The sequence below is a fragment of the Apium graveolens genome, chromosome 10, assembly GCF_009905375.1.
Source record: "Apium graveolens cultivar Ventura chromosome 10, ASM990537v1, whole genome shotgun sequence".
NCBI lineage: Eukaryota > Viridiplantae > Streptophyta > Magnoliopsida > Apiales > Apiaceae > Apium > Apium graveolens.
In genome coordinates this window covers 228,203,937-228,219,352 of record NC_133656.1, presented here as the reverse complement: position 1 = coordinate 228,219,352, position 15,416 = coordinate 228,203,937, and the positions used below count along the sequence as shown (strand labels likewise).

Below are 15,416 nucleotides of genomic sequence, written 5' to 3'. Positions count from 1 at the left end.
AACTTATAAGTTAAATTATCCAAACACTTTATATAACTTATAAGCATTTATTAACTTATCACACTTTAAGTTATAAGTTACTTATTTTAAAATTTCACAAACGGACACTAAGTTATATAAATATGTAATGTATATTAAAATTATTATTAAAGTTAAAAATATTAAATATAAAATAAGAATTTTAAAATATATATTAAATATAACATAAATATATGTATGTATTAAGTGTAGAGTTATTTTCAGGTTTAAATTAGGCAGGAAGTTGAGATATGTATGTTTTTAAATTTTAACTAATGGTTAAAAGATTAATAAATATAATAAATATGGAAGGCATAAGTAAAATTATTATTAATAGGTGACATGATTAGAGGGCTACATTTTCAATACTTCCACCCCAAACTTTTCACGTAACTTGTGGTCAAGATTGCACATGCTCAAATTAGCTTTTGTTGAGCGTTAATATTACTCCCCAGGTCCCTTTTACATGTTTATTTTATTTTTTAAGTCAAATCAATCACTTTTTGACTTAACATTAAAAATGATTGATTAATTATTTTTCAAATCTAAAATTTATATTTTAAAATAAACAAAATGACCTCTCCAATAATATATTTATTATTATTATTTTAGTTATATATTAAATATAAATTTTTGTTAAAATTTGATCAAATTGACCTATCAAAACTCAAATGGGACGTGATTGTGATTATTTTCTGGAGCACTTTAATGGTCTAGTCATTCAAATATGTTATTTTTATAGTTTAGGTGTATGCTGCTTTTCCTCAAGAGTCTGCTTGTAATTTCATCCTTCTTTCTTTCATTAGCTGGCGATCATTTTAAAATATATTCTAATTAATTATTATAAATAATCTCTTTATCTTTTTTCTTTTAATAAGTTCTTAAAATAAGTAAATATCTCTTATTACATGTTTTTTTAAAATGACATAATTTTGTATTTAATCTTGCAAAACATGCTCAATATCTTGACATTTCATTTTGACTCTTAAAACTTAAATTCTTATTTTACAATATAATAGAGGAACACTAGAAAAAATTATCTGCCCGTAGAAACACTTTCCTTCCAAAAATGTTGTAATTATCTGACAGTGAAGCCACCCGAGTTTATTAAATAATTATAATTTTTTTAAAAAAATGCTGTAAAGATTGTCAACAGAAATGCTACAAAATTGAGATGTAACACAAGTAGAAACACTTCCCTTCCAAAAAAAGGGCTCACGATGTGGTTTATGGCATATTAAGTTATAAACCAACCATTTCAGTTCTGGCCATTCCACCTGTCCTTATTAGACTCCATAGTCCATACTACCTCCATAACACTATATCCAAGTGCAGCTTCTGTGATTATAATTACACTAGTCTGATGTGCTAAGAAACTCAGGAAGAAGGTGAAAATTCAGTTGTAGATTCATCTGCAGAGTACATGTAATCATTAAAGATCCCGTAGATCAGTCCAGAGCAGCAGAGCTAGTCATTGACATCAAAATTGTCATCGTCTTTCACATACTTCTCCTGCACTGCTGCAACTGTGGCGAGCTATGTTAAGCAATACAATAGTGGACCAATGATGCAAGCCAAGTCACGAGCACATATGAAATGCAGAAGTAAAATAATAAACTGAAGTAGGCAAACATAATTGCAGTATATGAAGCCAACTAATAGTATAGCCATGTAACAAGGAACATAAAAGGATTGCAAAACTGGTTGTACCAGCTGATGCAAGTTGGCATGTTTTGATAGAAACAATTGCACAATTTTGTATTCTTTTGAAATATTAAGATTCACTTGTGAAACAATTGCACTATTTTCCATTCTTTTGAAATATTAAGACTCACTCATCAAACCACAGATATTGCAAACACGTGGCTGAATTTTATTCTAATCAATGATATAATCGGCACAAAAAACACAATAAGCAGGAATGCATTTATAAAATAACAGATAAAAGGATATCTGTAATAATCAAAATCAACAGGACCAACTGCAATTTTGCAGAACTCTGCAGCACTTGCATCTATGCCTGCAAATATATATCCATTGCACTTGTCAATCAGCTTAACCAGGTTCCCAACGCTCTCTTTATCCTGAAATACAGACGGTAACAAGAAAGTTTTCAATTAACATAAGTAAGAAAAAAGTAATAACTAAGCGAAAACAGACGATACAAACTTGAATGTCCAAAGTTGAAAAATTGACGAGACTAAAGTCTTCTATCACGTCACACAGCTCCTTTGTCAGCTTCCTGCAATAAGAAGAAAAGAACATTTACAAAATCGAGCTCATCCCACCAATAAAACTTTCTTATTAACTGCCTATATATAGGCTACAAAGTAGTTATTTTGCATTTATTATTTCCAATGAAGGAAATAGAAACTACCTCTGAACTTTTCAGCCACCAAGTGCTGATGACTAGGTTCACTAAATTTAAAACAAAATCTCAATTTTAGAAGAAAAAATATTGGCATATTCGCAAAACAAAATTGGTAGACTAAGGTAGACTAACTTAAATTTGGGGAAGGGGTGGGGGTGGGGGTGTTAAGCCCCACCCTCACCCTTACATTGGTCTCTCACTTTTTCTACCTGGGATAATTCAGAACTAGCTCTGGTACATCAAAAAATTAAATTTGGATGAGAGTTCTTGTTTAATCTTATTATCAAACAGCCTTTTCTTTTTTATTAGATAGAGAAAGATTTTAGCTACAAAATCTCCTAATTAACTCATAGAAAATATCTCAAATCTCAATTAAGTAATTAAGTCATGATACTTGTTTCTCATACTCATATCATCAACTCACGGTTTAACAAAAAGAAAATCATATTATGAGCATCTTGTGCACTTTTTTAGCTTTAAAAAAAATTAAGCATGCTTTAAAGCACGAGTAGAGGAATGTAGAGAGCATAACACCGCGTGTAACAATCAAATAGTAAATGTACTTGCTAAGAGTTCTTTAGCATTCATGTTTAAGTATACATGAGATAACATAGAGCTAAAACATAAAGCAAGAAACAGCTTCAAAGACTTAAGTTACTAAACTTATAGAAGAAGTGGATACAAATTCATGAAACATTTTGGTAAACTTACCTGTACTTGGCAGATCGAGGATCCTGAGCGAGTAGTTTCTGTAAGTAGGACAAATCTTCTACATCCGTATAAAAGTCAAGGTTAAAACCTGTGTGCAATGAAAATGGTTATAAATGAGGTGAGTAACACAAAATAAGCTTCACTAAATTTCTCAAATGATGTCAAGATAAATGCCATAATCTAACCTAGCTTTCCATAGCTTTCAATAAGATCCATTTTCGACAAAACATTGATATGTGGGAGTTCCAAGTGTAGCATGGTTGATAAGGAGAGAAGCAATGCACTGACATACTTTCCAGGATCAGCACAGAGATGGGAATCAATTAAATGAACTGCAGTCAGCTGCAATGAGATAAAGAATATTGCATCAGAAAAACAATTAGTCGACTATAATTTAAATTGTCTTCCAGTTATATGTTTCATATACAAAACCGTGTTGTACATAAGAGCATACCTGAAGATTCAGCTTCTTTATGAGCTTCATAATAACACTCTTGGCATTGTCGTGAAGAAAAAATAGCTCTACTTGGCCAGGAAAATCAAAAAGAAGATAGTGATCTGCAAAATGATAGTAGTCTTTCTCTTGTGAGATTTTTATGAAATGCATCATACAAATGACATGCTACTGGAGAAGTTCCATATTCAGGATATGATATACAAAATGTAGAAGCATAAAAACAATCACAGTACAAGATCAAACTCGTAAAATGAATATAAGAGCTCCGACTTCTACATAACACCTGCAAGCTATCTATAAAAATGAAAAAAAGCAGCAAATTAATTCCTTCCCTTGAAGAATGAAATCCTATGATAATCACAAATAAAGTATATGGTGTTGTTCTATATATGACTGTTAATTCTACACAATCCAGATATGCTTTGCTGATTTTAAAGCATAGAATATGACTGTCTGTGACTACTCATCAACAGAAAGGACTGCATGTCACAAAATATCTTTGATAAAACAGGAAGTTAACTGCAATTATCACTTCAGACACAACGGCAAACTGAAGTAAGACCACGTCAGAGGGTGCAGAGAGTGTGAATGTGATATATCCACTACTAAAAGTGCATACTAGTACCAGGTCTATTCCTTTATTTGTTCTTCAGGTTTTAATTTAGTATGTTTAAAGTGAGTTGGACTGCATTTAGAAAAAAAAAAGTGAGTTGGACTGCTAATTTGTCTGCTCAAATTTGTATTTAAACTATTGAAAAGAGCTTGATATCAATGATATTTGAATAATAAGGAAAATACCAAGTAGAAAGGCATTACACCAATTATAAAATTGTCACATTTGTGAACAAATGCATGAATTGAAGATTTACTTTTCTGATCCCGTTCGAATTTTGGCTGTTTCAAGCTATCAAGTATCTTTGTATAAATTAGGAATCAAATGTTTGTAATCATACTGAAAATACTTTCCAATAGTTTTAGATCTAGTTTTCTCTTTCACACAACTTGAAGGAATCACGTGAAAAAGGAAAAACAATTTATTAAATCTGTGACAGCACTTTGAGTTGTATCTCGCTTCCCTATATTCTCCATTTCAAGCAAAAGTTCTTATTACAACTTTGGTTTTCCTTGGAATTATGAAAAGCCAAATTTTCAAATTTTGGCTATATCATCATTGTATATCATATATCATTATATCTATAGTGAGGAACTTCTTTGATTGTAAATATAATTTCTTTACTATGTTCAGATATGTTTTGCATTTATCAGCAAGTAACTCTACACTAGTATATCAACCCAGTTGTATGATATATCCAAAAATAAAAAGATATATTAAAGTAGCGCTTCCGCTACAAATATAGTATACAATAAATAAACAGAAGCAGTTACATGGCCAATATTATATATAAGTAATGACAAAAGTTAGACAACCTTTTAGAAGAGGCTCCAATTTGGACTGCAACCAATCGATGTTTTTCGCCAAGTAATCCATGCAATATACAAGGCCTAAAACACATACAAAATTGATTAGGTATGCTAGATCAAGTAAGATTACATAAACATCTTGAGAAAAAAATTCGGTCTACAAACTCCATGTGTGTGTGATGTATCTAAAAGGCTGCAACAAATGTCTTTACAATGCAGCCATACATAAGCCATATACACAAACAAAAATACTACTCCCTAAATACAAGACCTATACAAAACTACAATTTTTGGATACTTGTGCAAGTAGGCGATTGGGATACTTGTAGAAGTCTCATGATGGACAATCGAACTCAACTCAGCCAAAAAAGCCTTATCCAAACCGGTTACATTAATAACTTCCCTCACACGGTGAGCTGGCATATGAGAATGCAAATAATACAAATAAAATCCAAAATAGGTGATTAAATGGTTTGTTTGTGCATTGATTGAGTGCGGAATCCTTGAAGAGACGTGGTTCCTCGTAATATATTCATTCATATAAACTACCTTACCTCCATTTGGGCCAAGAGAGTGCTCATTCATCACATCACTTAATTTTATTAAATCCTCAATGTTTACAGCACAATCATATCTGTAACCTTTAAGAAAAAACCTAAGTATCACTTTGATCGTAGTGAGCAACATAAAAGAAAACAGCTCATTTTAAAACTGAGAAAGTATATTTAAAAAGGATACGGTAAAGAATCATTTGCAGGATCCAAATTGATAACAGCAACCTTCCTGCATGCAAAAACACTATATAGTTACAACTGGAATAGCTTAAACTTGCATGCAATAATAATATTTTAGGTTATCATCTACTCATATATAATGTATTCATTTCGCAATCCAGAATTGTATAAACTGTCAAACTGATATTCACTGTCAATTCTCCGTTACCCCAAAATCCGGATCTAAATGATGTGAATATTAACATTCTATGTCTTTGTACTGTTAATTAAACTTGAAAAGGTTACCCGGAGAAGAAAAATTGAAAGGCCTCACGGTAATAAATTAACAGTGGCATCTTCAGATGATATACTTTTGTATTACAATACCAAAATACATAATGTAATGTAATATAGGCTGTACAATATCTTTTGCTTTCCAAATATTCATTTTTCTATCATAACTTGTACATATAATAAGCAAACTTCTTGAGTGTTGAACATGACCCCACCTTCCAGTGTACACTGAGTAAACAAGCATCGAAAATATCTATCAAAACAAGCATCGAAAATATCTATCAAATGCCTACTGGTCAAAAGGCTCGAGTTAATTTTAAACTTATAAATTAATGTAATTAATATATTTTTCAACCGCTGAGAAAATTATAAAATGACAAGAAATATCTTAAAGGTAGCCTGCGCCAAGGATAAAATTATTTGCTGCGTCCGGTCAAATTACAAGAGTTAAATAATTTGAAAGAATAATACTCAAGTCTTTCCTACTTGTTAAACTTAAACTCTCAAAATCGACTTCAAGCCCTAAATTGTAAATTGGAAAGACATGGCAAAGAAGAGTGTTTAACAAAGGTTTCCTTGTCATAGTTTAAACACTAGAAGTAGCTAAACAAACCCGATAAATAACTGGAGCTCGTGAGCTCGTGAGCTCGTGTACAATGCTGAAGCAAGCATAACTTCATTGAGACATGATATCAAACAGTTGGGGAGTCCAATTATAAACCAAGCAAAAAAACCTTAATAAAAAAATGGTATGAGGGGGATTTGTACCGGCCGATGAGAGACAGAAACTGAGACATGCCATTGCAATAAGTAGTCTTGCCTGAACCAGGTGGTCCTATTACTACTTGTCCGAACACCATCTCCCCCTTCTTCCTTTCCTTACAAAACCCTCGATTTCTTTGACTCAGCAATTTAATTGGTTCGATTTTTAATAAGACGGTTTCGTTCGATTTTTTACGGTTTCTGTTTTGATTTTGCTCATGTCATCATTGTGAGCAGTTTCAAGCCTTTCAAGTTTCGAGTAGGGATGGGCATTTCCCCGCCCCGCCCCGCCCGATCCCGATCCGATCCCCGCCATGAACGTGGTGGGAAACCGGAAATTTTTCGGGTATGGGAGGGGGATCGGAGAGATGTGTGTAAAAAAATCGGAGATAGGGGCGGGGATTAGTATTTCCCCGTCCCGATCCCCGACCCCGAATCATATTTTAAATAAAATTAATATAATAAATATATAAATATCTCAAATAAATATTGAAATATATATAATATATTATTATTTTTAATTTTTTATCTCCTAAATGGTTTAAATTTACTTATCGTGATATTAATTCATTATAATAATATTATTTTTGTTTATTATTATACTAGAAATAAATATTAATTCAAATTAAGGTTAAACATTAATATTAAATTTTAAAGAAAATCTATATATTATGATTTATTATGTGAATTTTTATGGGAAAATATTATTTAAAAATTATTTTTTATTAAACGAAAAAAATAAAGAAATTCCCCAAATCCCTGCAGGGATCCCCGCTCCCGTTTGGGGCGGGGAACGGGGAGTAAAATAATCTCCGTTCGGGAATCGGGACGAGTTCGGGGATCGATTTTGGGTTCGGGGATCGGGGACGGGGAGAGCACTCCCGACCCCGAAGTCGCCTGATCGTCATCCCCAGTTTCAATATATTTAGTCAGAGTAGTAGTACAAAAGAGGGTTGGGTTGGGTTGTCTGGTCTTAGCTACGTTGAATTACTGGGTCTAACATCTTATTAAGAAATCGTTCAGTGTTCCTCAGCATTTGTTGAATGGCTAGGCTGTACCTATTAAATTCACTGGCCAACTAGTCTTCTCTTATGACATGTTAGACTCTGTGAAGTGAATGTCACTTCTTCGTTGTTTTTGGTTTAAAGTTTCATTGAGCAATTCTTAAACCTAGTTTCAATCTTTCTTTACATTATGAGTAAGAGCAGATCCAATATTCAGGAAATGGAGGAGGCCTTTGCAAAAATCCAAATCGAAGAAGAGGAGCATGGTGGATTAAGTTATGAAAACGAGGCGGAAGAACTGAGTGAGATAAATACAAAATGGTGTCTTGTAGGTCGTTTTCTCACAAAATCTCCCATTGATTTCCAGGCCATGCAACACAAGATGGCCTCATTGTGGAGACCAGGCAGGGGAATGTATGTTAAACCTCTAGAGGAGAATAAGTTCTTATTTCAATTTTATCATGAAATTGATATTATGCGAGTTATCGAAGGAAGCCTGTGGACTTTTGGACGCTTTCATTTAGTTCCCAAACGGCTTAAGGAAGGAGAAGATCCTAGAATGATGGAGATTAAGAATATTGATATGTGGGTACAGCTGTCTGGGATGAGCTCTGGTTTTATATCACAACGTGTAGCAACGGATATTGGCAAATACATTGATGGGGACCCAAACAATTTTGTTGGAGTTTGGAGGGATTACTTGAGAATAAGGGTTTCGATATCATTAGATTTTCCCATTAAACGTAGAATGAAGCTTAAGAAATCCGAAAGAGATTGGTGTTGGGTGAATTTTCAGTATGAAGCAATTCCTACCTTTTGCTTCATATGTGGCATAATCGGGCACGGAGAACGTTTTTGTAGCAAAATATTCGATGCACCAATGAAAATTGTTGAGAAGTCATATGGAGCCTAGCTCCGTGCAGATCCTAAGAGAAGGAATCATACCATGGGGAACAAATGGTTAAGAAGCAGTGGTATTTCTCAGGCGAAATTTTCCGGTCCTGAGAGCGGAGAAGATGATCCTAAATCAGATCCCATGATTGTCGCACAGGTACAACAGAAACGAGATAATTCAGGGATAGAGCAGCTGGATAAAAATTCAGAGAAGCGAGATAATAGCAAATTTGTTAGCGCTAATGGGGGAATATCTTTTCGATAGGCGCCTAGTTTGAATTTAAATGCTGATATGGAGGGAGAGTTAAGTGGGCTGGATAATGCAGAGCTAATTGTGGTGGACTTAAAACGTCGCAGAATGGACCTGGACAAAACAGAAAAAGAAATGATACAAACTCAAGACACAAATATGGAAACACGGGATATTCAGGGTAAAGAATCAAAAAACATGTCATTGGCGGGTGCTGCTGTGGTGCAGGCCTGGGTGCCCCTGCCAGGGTCTGGGTGCCCCTGGGAAGATTCAGTTCCTTAAACATATAACCCTTACAGAGAAACCAACTTTTGTTTTCCTTTGTGAAACTATAAGTAGGTATTCGAAGATAGAAAGTTTATCTAGCAATTTGGGTTTTGATGGTTTTGTAGCTGTTGAGACACAGGGTCGGAGTGTAGGAGTTGCAATGCTTTGGAAGAATGCAGAACGTGTTACTCTGATGAGCTATTCCAGGTCTCATGTTGATGTAGTAATTAAAAATAATGAGAATAAAGAATGGAGACTAACAGGAGTTTACGGGGAGCCAGCAAGACATCAATGTCATAAAACTTGGGAGTTACTCAGAAATCTATCCCGTGATACAAACCTACCTTGGTGTCTAGTAGGAGACCTTAACAATGTCACTTTACAAGCAGATAAAAAAGGAGGGCCATTGTATCCAGAACACTTGATAGAAGGTTTTAATTCGTGTCTTCATGATGCAGACCTTCAAGACTTGGACATAATAGGCCATCAGTTCACTTGGGAGAGAGGGAGGAATACAGATCATTGGATGGAGATTAGACTGGATAGAGTACTGGCCGATCCTAGTTGGTTCAATATATTTCACACGGATAACGTTTACAACATGGAAGGCTCACCATCAGATCACAGCCCCCTTCTTTTGGTTCCAGAAACGATAAACACGGGTCAGAAACGGAGACAATTTAAGTTTGAAAATGCTTGGCTGACAGATCCAATGTGCTCTCAGATTATTAAAGGTTGCTGGGAGGATGAAGTTACAAGCGATGTGCTTCAGAAAATAAGGAACTGTGCTAATAGCTTAGAGATTTGGGGAAGGGAGATTACGAGCTGCTTTAGCAAGCTTATCAAGAGTTGTAAAACTAAACTACGTCTTCTCCGCAATAAAAGAGATAATCGTTCAGTGGTAGAGTATGAGGAGGCTAAAAAATAGTTATATCTTGTCCTGGACCAAAAGGAGATATTCTGGCGTCAACGTTCAAAGCAACTCTGGTTAAAGTGGGGGGAGAAGAATACTAAATATTTTCATGCAGCGTGTAATAAAAGAAGACGCAACAATTATATTCAGAGGTTGAGAAATGATACAGGTGAGTGGTTGGATTGGTACAGCGGAATGCCTGAGATGATAAAAGACTACTTTCAACAGCTATTCACGACAGATAACAACCCGGGGGGGAACAGTTTGCAGTGTACCATAAAACAAATTTCTGAACAGCAAAACGGTATTCTTTTGGAGCCAGTGACTGCAGGGGAAGTTAGAGAAGCAGTCTTCGGAATGCATCCGGAATGCATGACCCCGGCATTTTACCAGAAAAATTGGTTTGTAGTAGGAAATGATGTTGTGGCTATGGTGAGAGATTTCTTTAATACTGGAGAATTGTTAGGAGATATCAATAAAACCAACATTATTCTCATTCCCAAGAGAAAGAACCCTAGCAAATTGACTGAACTTCGACCGATTGCATTGTGTAATGTGGTAATGAAAGTTGTTACAAAAGTAATTGCAAATCGTCTGAAGAAAGTGTTGGAGTGTGTTATATCAGAAACACATGGTGCTTTTCTCCCAGGTAGGCTAATCTCTGATAATATCATGATTTCTTTTGAAGTTATGCATTATTTGAAGAGGAAAAAATTTGGAAAGGAGGGGTTCATGGCCCTCAAGCTTGACATGTCTAAGCCATACGATCGTATTGAGTGGAGGTTTTTGGAGGAAATGCTTCTCAAATTGGGGTTTAGTAGTTGGTGGACATATCCGGTACTACAATGTGTAAGTTCAGTGACATATAATATTATTTTGGATAAGGGAGATATAGGTCCTATTACTCCAAGTCGGGGCCTGAGACAGGGAGATCCTCTATCTCCCTATCTTTTCATTATATGTGCAGAAGGCTTGACAACTATGATTGAGGAGTATAAAGCTAAACGATGGTTGCAGGGGGTCAAAGTGTGTAGGATAGTACCTACCATTAGCTACATGATGTTTGCAAACGATGTTTACTTGTTCTGTAGGGCAGATAGTGACAATGCTAGCAAGGTGATGGAGCTCTTGTGTAAGTATGAACGAATGTCTGGACAAAAGGTAAACAAGGACAAATCTACCGTCTTTTTCAGTGCCAATATTATTGACTACAACAGAAATATATTATGCCAGGTGCTGCAAATAAAAAAAGCTGATGAGAACTCTAAATACTTAGGGTTACCAAACGTTTTGAGTATAAACAAGTCTGCTGTGTTTGGTTATTTGAAAGAGAAAGTACGGGCTCAAATTCGTAGTGGGAACGAGAAGAATATGTCCAAACCATCAAAAGAGATATTGATAAAGATGGTGACTCAAGCATTACCTTCTTTTGCCATGAATGTATTTTTACTACCCTTGGAGATAACCAGAGATTTGGAAAAGGAAATGACAAGATTTTTCTGGAATTCATCTCAGACGTCAAATTCAAAAATTCATTGGATGGCGTGGGATAAGATGGCAAGACACAAGCATGCAGGTGGGCTGGGGTTTAGGTGTCTTCGTGATTTTAATCTCGCAATGTTGGCTGAACAATGCTGGAGACTCATCACAAAACCTGATAGTTTGGTGGCCAAAGTTTATTATGCTAAATATTATGCAAATGCCAATTTTCTTGAGGCAAAGTTGGGGGGGGGAGTCCAAGTTTCATATGGAGAAGTATAATGGAAGCAAGAGCTGTTATTTTATCTGGATCTATTTGGCGTATAGGCACTGTCAAGGAGGCTAAAATACTTGATCAGCTGTGGTTAAATGACGTAAACAATGCTTTTGTCATAACCAGATCTCCAGCACTCACAAACCAGAAGGTGGTATCTTTATTTCAATCAAATTCTACTAACTGGGATTTGGATATCATCAATGATATTTTCGAAGAGAGGGACCGTAACTGTATTCTTAATACAGTGATAGAGCAAGACTTGAGTAGTGATGTGTTGCGTTGGAGATTGGAAACTTCAGGCCAGTTCTCGGTTAAAAGTGCTTATAAAATGTTACAAAATCAGAAAGGTTACTGGCAGCAGAGGTGCAATGGTGATCTTTGGAAAACTGTATGGAATATTCCAGCTCCTCCGAAGGTGCTAAGTTTTATTTGGAGGGCAATCAACTTAGTCCTGCCAACTAAAACACAGCTACAATCTAAACATGTTCAAATTAACAGCATCTGCCCAGTCTGCAATGAGGATGATGACTCAATTTTACATGCCCTGGTTCAATGCAGGATGGCATCTAACTGTTGGAGGTCGGTTGACAGTAACATGGAGGGGGATGAGAGCATGGATTTTAATTCATGGTTGAAGCACAGGCTAGAGGGGCAGGACAAAGGTAACAATACAAAGGTAATAACACTGTATTGTTCAATTTGGAGAGCTAGAAATGATTTAGTGTGGAATAATAAGAGGTGGAAAGATCTGAAAATTGTTGCAAAGGCGTGGGAGTATCTTTCGCAGTGGACAGTAGATCAAGGTAGATTTACAGGACCACCACTTCACCCTTCGTTTCCAGGTGATGGTGCAGTTCTTTGGGCAAAGCCACAAATGAATGAAGTAAAGATATCCGCAGACGCAACAATTTTTTAGGATCGTGGCCACTCTAATATGGGTCTTATTGCTAGAGACCATCACGGGCACCTTCTTTCAGCTCGCACCAGAAGCATTCCAGCAGTGTTGAACCCAAGTCTGGCTGAGGCAATGACGATTAAGGAAGCTTTAAGTTGGGCCAAGGAAATGCAGAGGAGGTCAGTTACTATTGAGTCTAATTGCTTGGTGGTAATTCAATTGATCTGTAGTGCTGCACCTATGAGATCAAGGTTAGGCCATGTGGTCGAGGAGTGTAGAAAATTGGTTGGTGATATTAACAACTTGAAGTTGTATTATGTAAAATAGTTTGCGAATATGTCAGCTCACTAGTTAGCACGTGGTTCACATATGTATCCTGATCGTACTTTTGATTGGGGTTCTGTTCCAATCAAAATCAATAAATGTATTTGGGATGATTTGAATTAATAAAAACCTACATTTTGTCAAAAAAAAATCACTGGCCAACTACTTCATTACTAGACGCTTGTTTGGCTATCTTAAAAACATCTACATTATATTAAAATAAAATACAGCTTACATCATCATATATTATACTAGACTAACTTTAAACCCGTGCAATGCACGGATGGTTCAATTTTTTTTTAATATTACATAATTTAAGAAAAAAATTGAATTCAATTCTTAATTTTGTTCATTTAAAACTTTAAATGATATGACTTCATGATAATTATATTAGTAGACGTATATGTTCAAAAAAATTAAAACATTTACACTTATTTAAAGTGATAGTATTTAAACATTTAAACATTTAAATAGCCGATCCATATTCGTTAAAATAAAATATTAAACTCGATTCTAGGATTCTTATTTCGAATTGGGGGTTTGATTTTCGGGCATTTTTCATTAAATTTGATATTACAAATAGTTTTTGCTTGTTATTTGCAAATGGGGTTGCGCATTCGGTCAGTTCGGTCCAAAATCGGACCGAACCAAATGGACCGAAAAACCGAATTATCATTTTTTCTTGGACCGAACCGGATTGAAATTGTATTATGGACCGGACTAACCGAAATGAACCGAAATAATTCGATTCGGTCTGGTTTTAGCTTGAATCAAACGAATTTTTTTTAAAAAAAAATTATATTAAATATTTCAAACCAAAAAATATGAAATCTAAAATATAATTAAATTAAGGTGATATATAGAGTTCTAAGAGTGTATAAATATAATTACAAATTAAAAATTATGATTATATTTTTTAAGATATATGTAAAATATATAATATAAAATTATAATATTTATGATTTGGTCTATTCGGTCTACTCGGTTTGTACCGAAATATATTTTAAAAGAACCGGACCGAACCGAATTTTATTTCGGTCTATTTGATCTGGACCGAATAGAACGAATTTTTGAAAAATTAGGACTGAACCGAACTGAATTAGTACGGTCCGGTTCGGTTTTTCGGTTTTGAATTCATTTTTGCTCGGCCCTACTTGCAATCGATTCATGTATTTATTTGTTGGTTTGGAATGAGAAATCTAAGGATCCGGCGATTTGTTCTTAGAGACCAGAAATTTCCGATTTTACCCGTGATATAAAAGTTAAAAACGGTTTAGGGGGTGCAAAACAAAGAGAAATTCAAAGTTAAAAGTGCAACTCGCAAGAAAATATAATATAGACCCGCATTGAAAAAACGCCCAAAAAAATGGGTTACAAAGTGCCAATTACTCTTATTTTCTTATGTTTTAATTAGTAATTTACTGAAATGCCCCTACTTCCATTAAAGTTAACGGTAATCTTGGATGAAAAGTCGGGCAAATAGAAGCGAAATTAATTTTATGGGTTGTATGTTGACAGGGAAAATAATGTAGACCCAAATCGTAAAAATAAAAATAAACGTGGGTTACAAACTGTCAATTACTCTAAATTTTAAAAGACCAGTTAAATTTAAATTTTATTATTTATTTTAAGTTTTCACGATAATTCAAATTTGAATTTATGTACAAATTTAAATAATTAATCGAAGGTGTAAACCGCGGTGAACTGCACCGTATTTTCGTGATGCGGTTTATGCGGCTTTAGAATTTCGCGTTGCGGTTGCGGTTTTAGAATTTAAAAAACCGCATACGCGGTTTGGTTAGCGATTTTGGTAAAAAATCGCACCGCCCGCACCGCGATCACCCTTAACAGAACCAATACATGATAATCTATGAAACATGATTACAACTAATAACTATTAAAATTATTATTACAAACTTAATGAACTTAAAGTTCAAAATTCCGATTTGGAATTGTCAGACAACTCGTCTGTATCTGAAATCGAAAAGATTTACATAAACAAAACTATAAGCGATCCTCACAGTTGTAATTTACCTTTGCTGGAACAACGAACCTAACAGTCTACAGGAGACCATTATAAACACTCTTACGTGTTGTGCGCCTAAGGATTGTCATCTTCTTACTTAACTTTCAAGGTTAGATCAAAGCAAAATAAATGAGTAAAATGACTCAACAAGTAATTACAAAAACAGTTGTATCCAATAATCTTGGTAGTAAAAAGTTTTCTTATTTGACTTCTTAATATATATTTTTTCAGATTTTTCTATGTTTACTTGATATTTAATAAAGGCAAAAATATTTCTACTATCCAACAAAATTTATTTGAAGAACCTTCGTTTTGATGCTCCTTTGAGAAAAGTTTTCA

The 15,416-nt window shown here is 34.7% G+C and overlaps 2 protein-coding genes across 2 annotated transcripts; one reads left to right on the top strand and one right to left on the bottom strand.

The window, feature by feature from the left end:
• Positions 1–1,195: 1,195 nt before the first annotated feature.
• On the bottom strand, positions 1,196–7,046 carry LOC141693772 (GPN-loop GTPase QQT1-like). The gene is made up of 10 exons (XM_074498935.1): positions 6,755–7,046; positions 5,718–5,762; positions 5,534–5,613; positions 4,986–5,060; positions 3,555–3,658; positions 3,286–3,442; positions 3,101–3,188; positions 2,188–2,260; positions 1,972–2,102; positions 1,196–1,546 (listed from the first exon to the last, which is right to left on the bottom strand). The coding sequence occupies exons 1-10, from the start codon at positions 6,844–6,846 to the stop codon at positions 1,486–1,488; spliced, it is 906 nt and encodes a 301-aa protein (XP_074355036.1). The 5' UTR covers positions 6,847–7,046; the 3' UTR covers positions 1,196–1,485.
• A 926-nt stretch (positions 7,047–7,972) lies between these two features.
• LOC141691932 (uncharacterized) lies at positions 7,973–8,665 on the top strand. The gene has a single exon (XM_074496680.1). The coding sequence runs from the start codon at positions 7,973–7,975 to the stop codon at positions 8,663–8,665; it is 693 nt and encodes a 230-aa protein (XP_074352781.1).
• Positions 8,666–15,416: the final 6,751 nt, after the last annotated feature.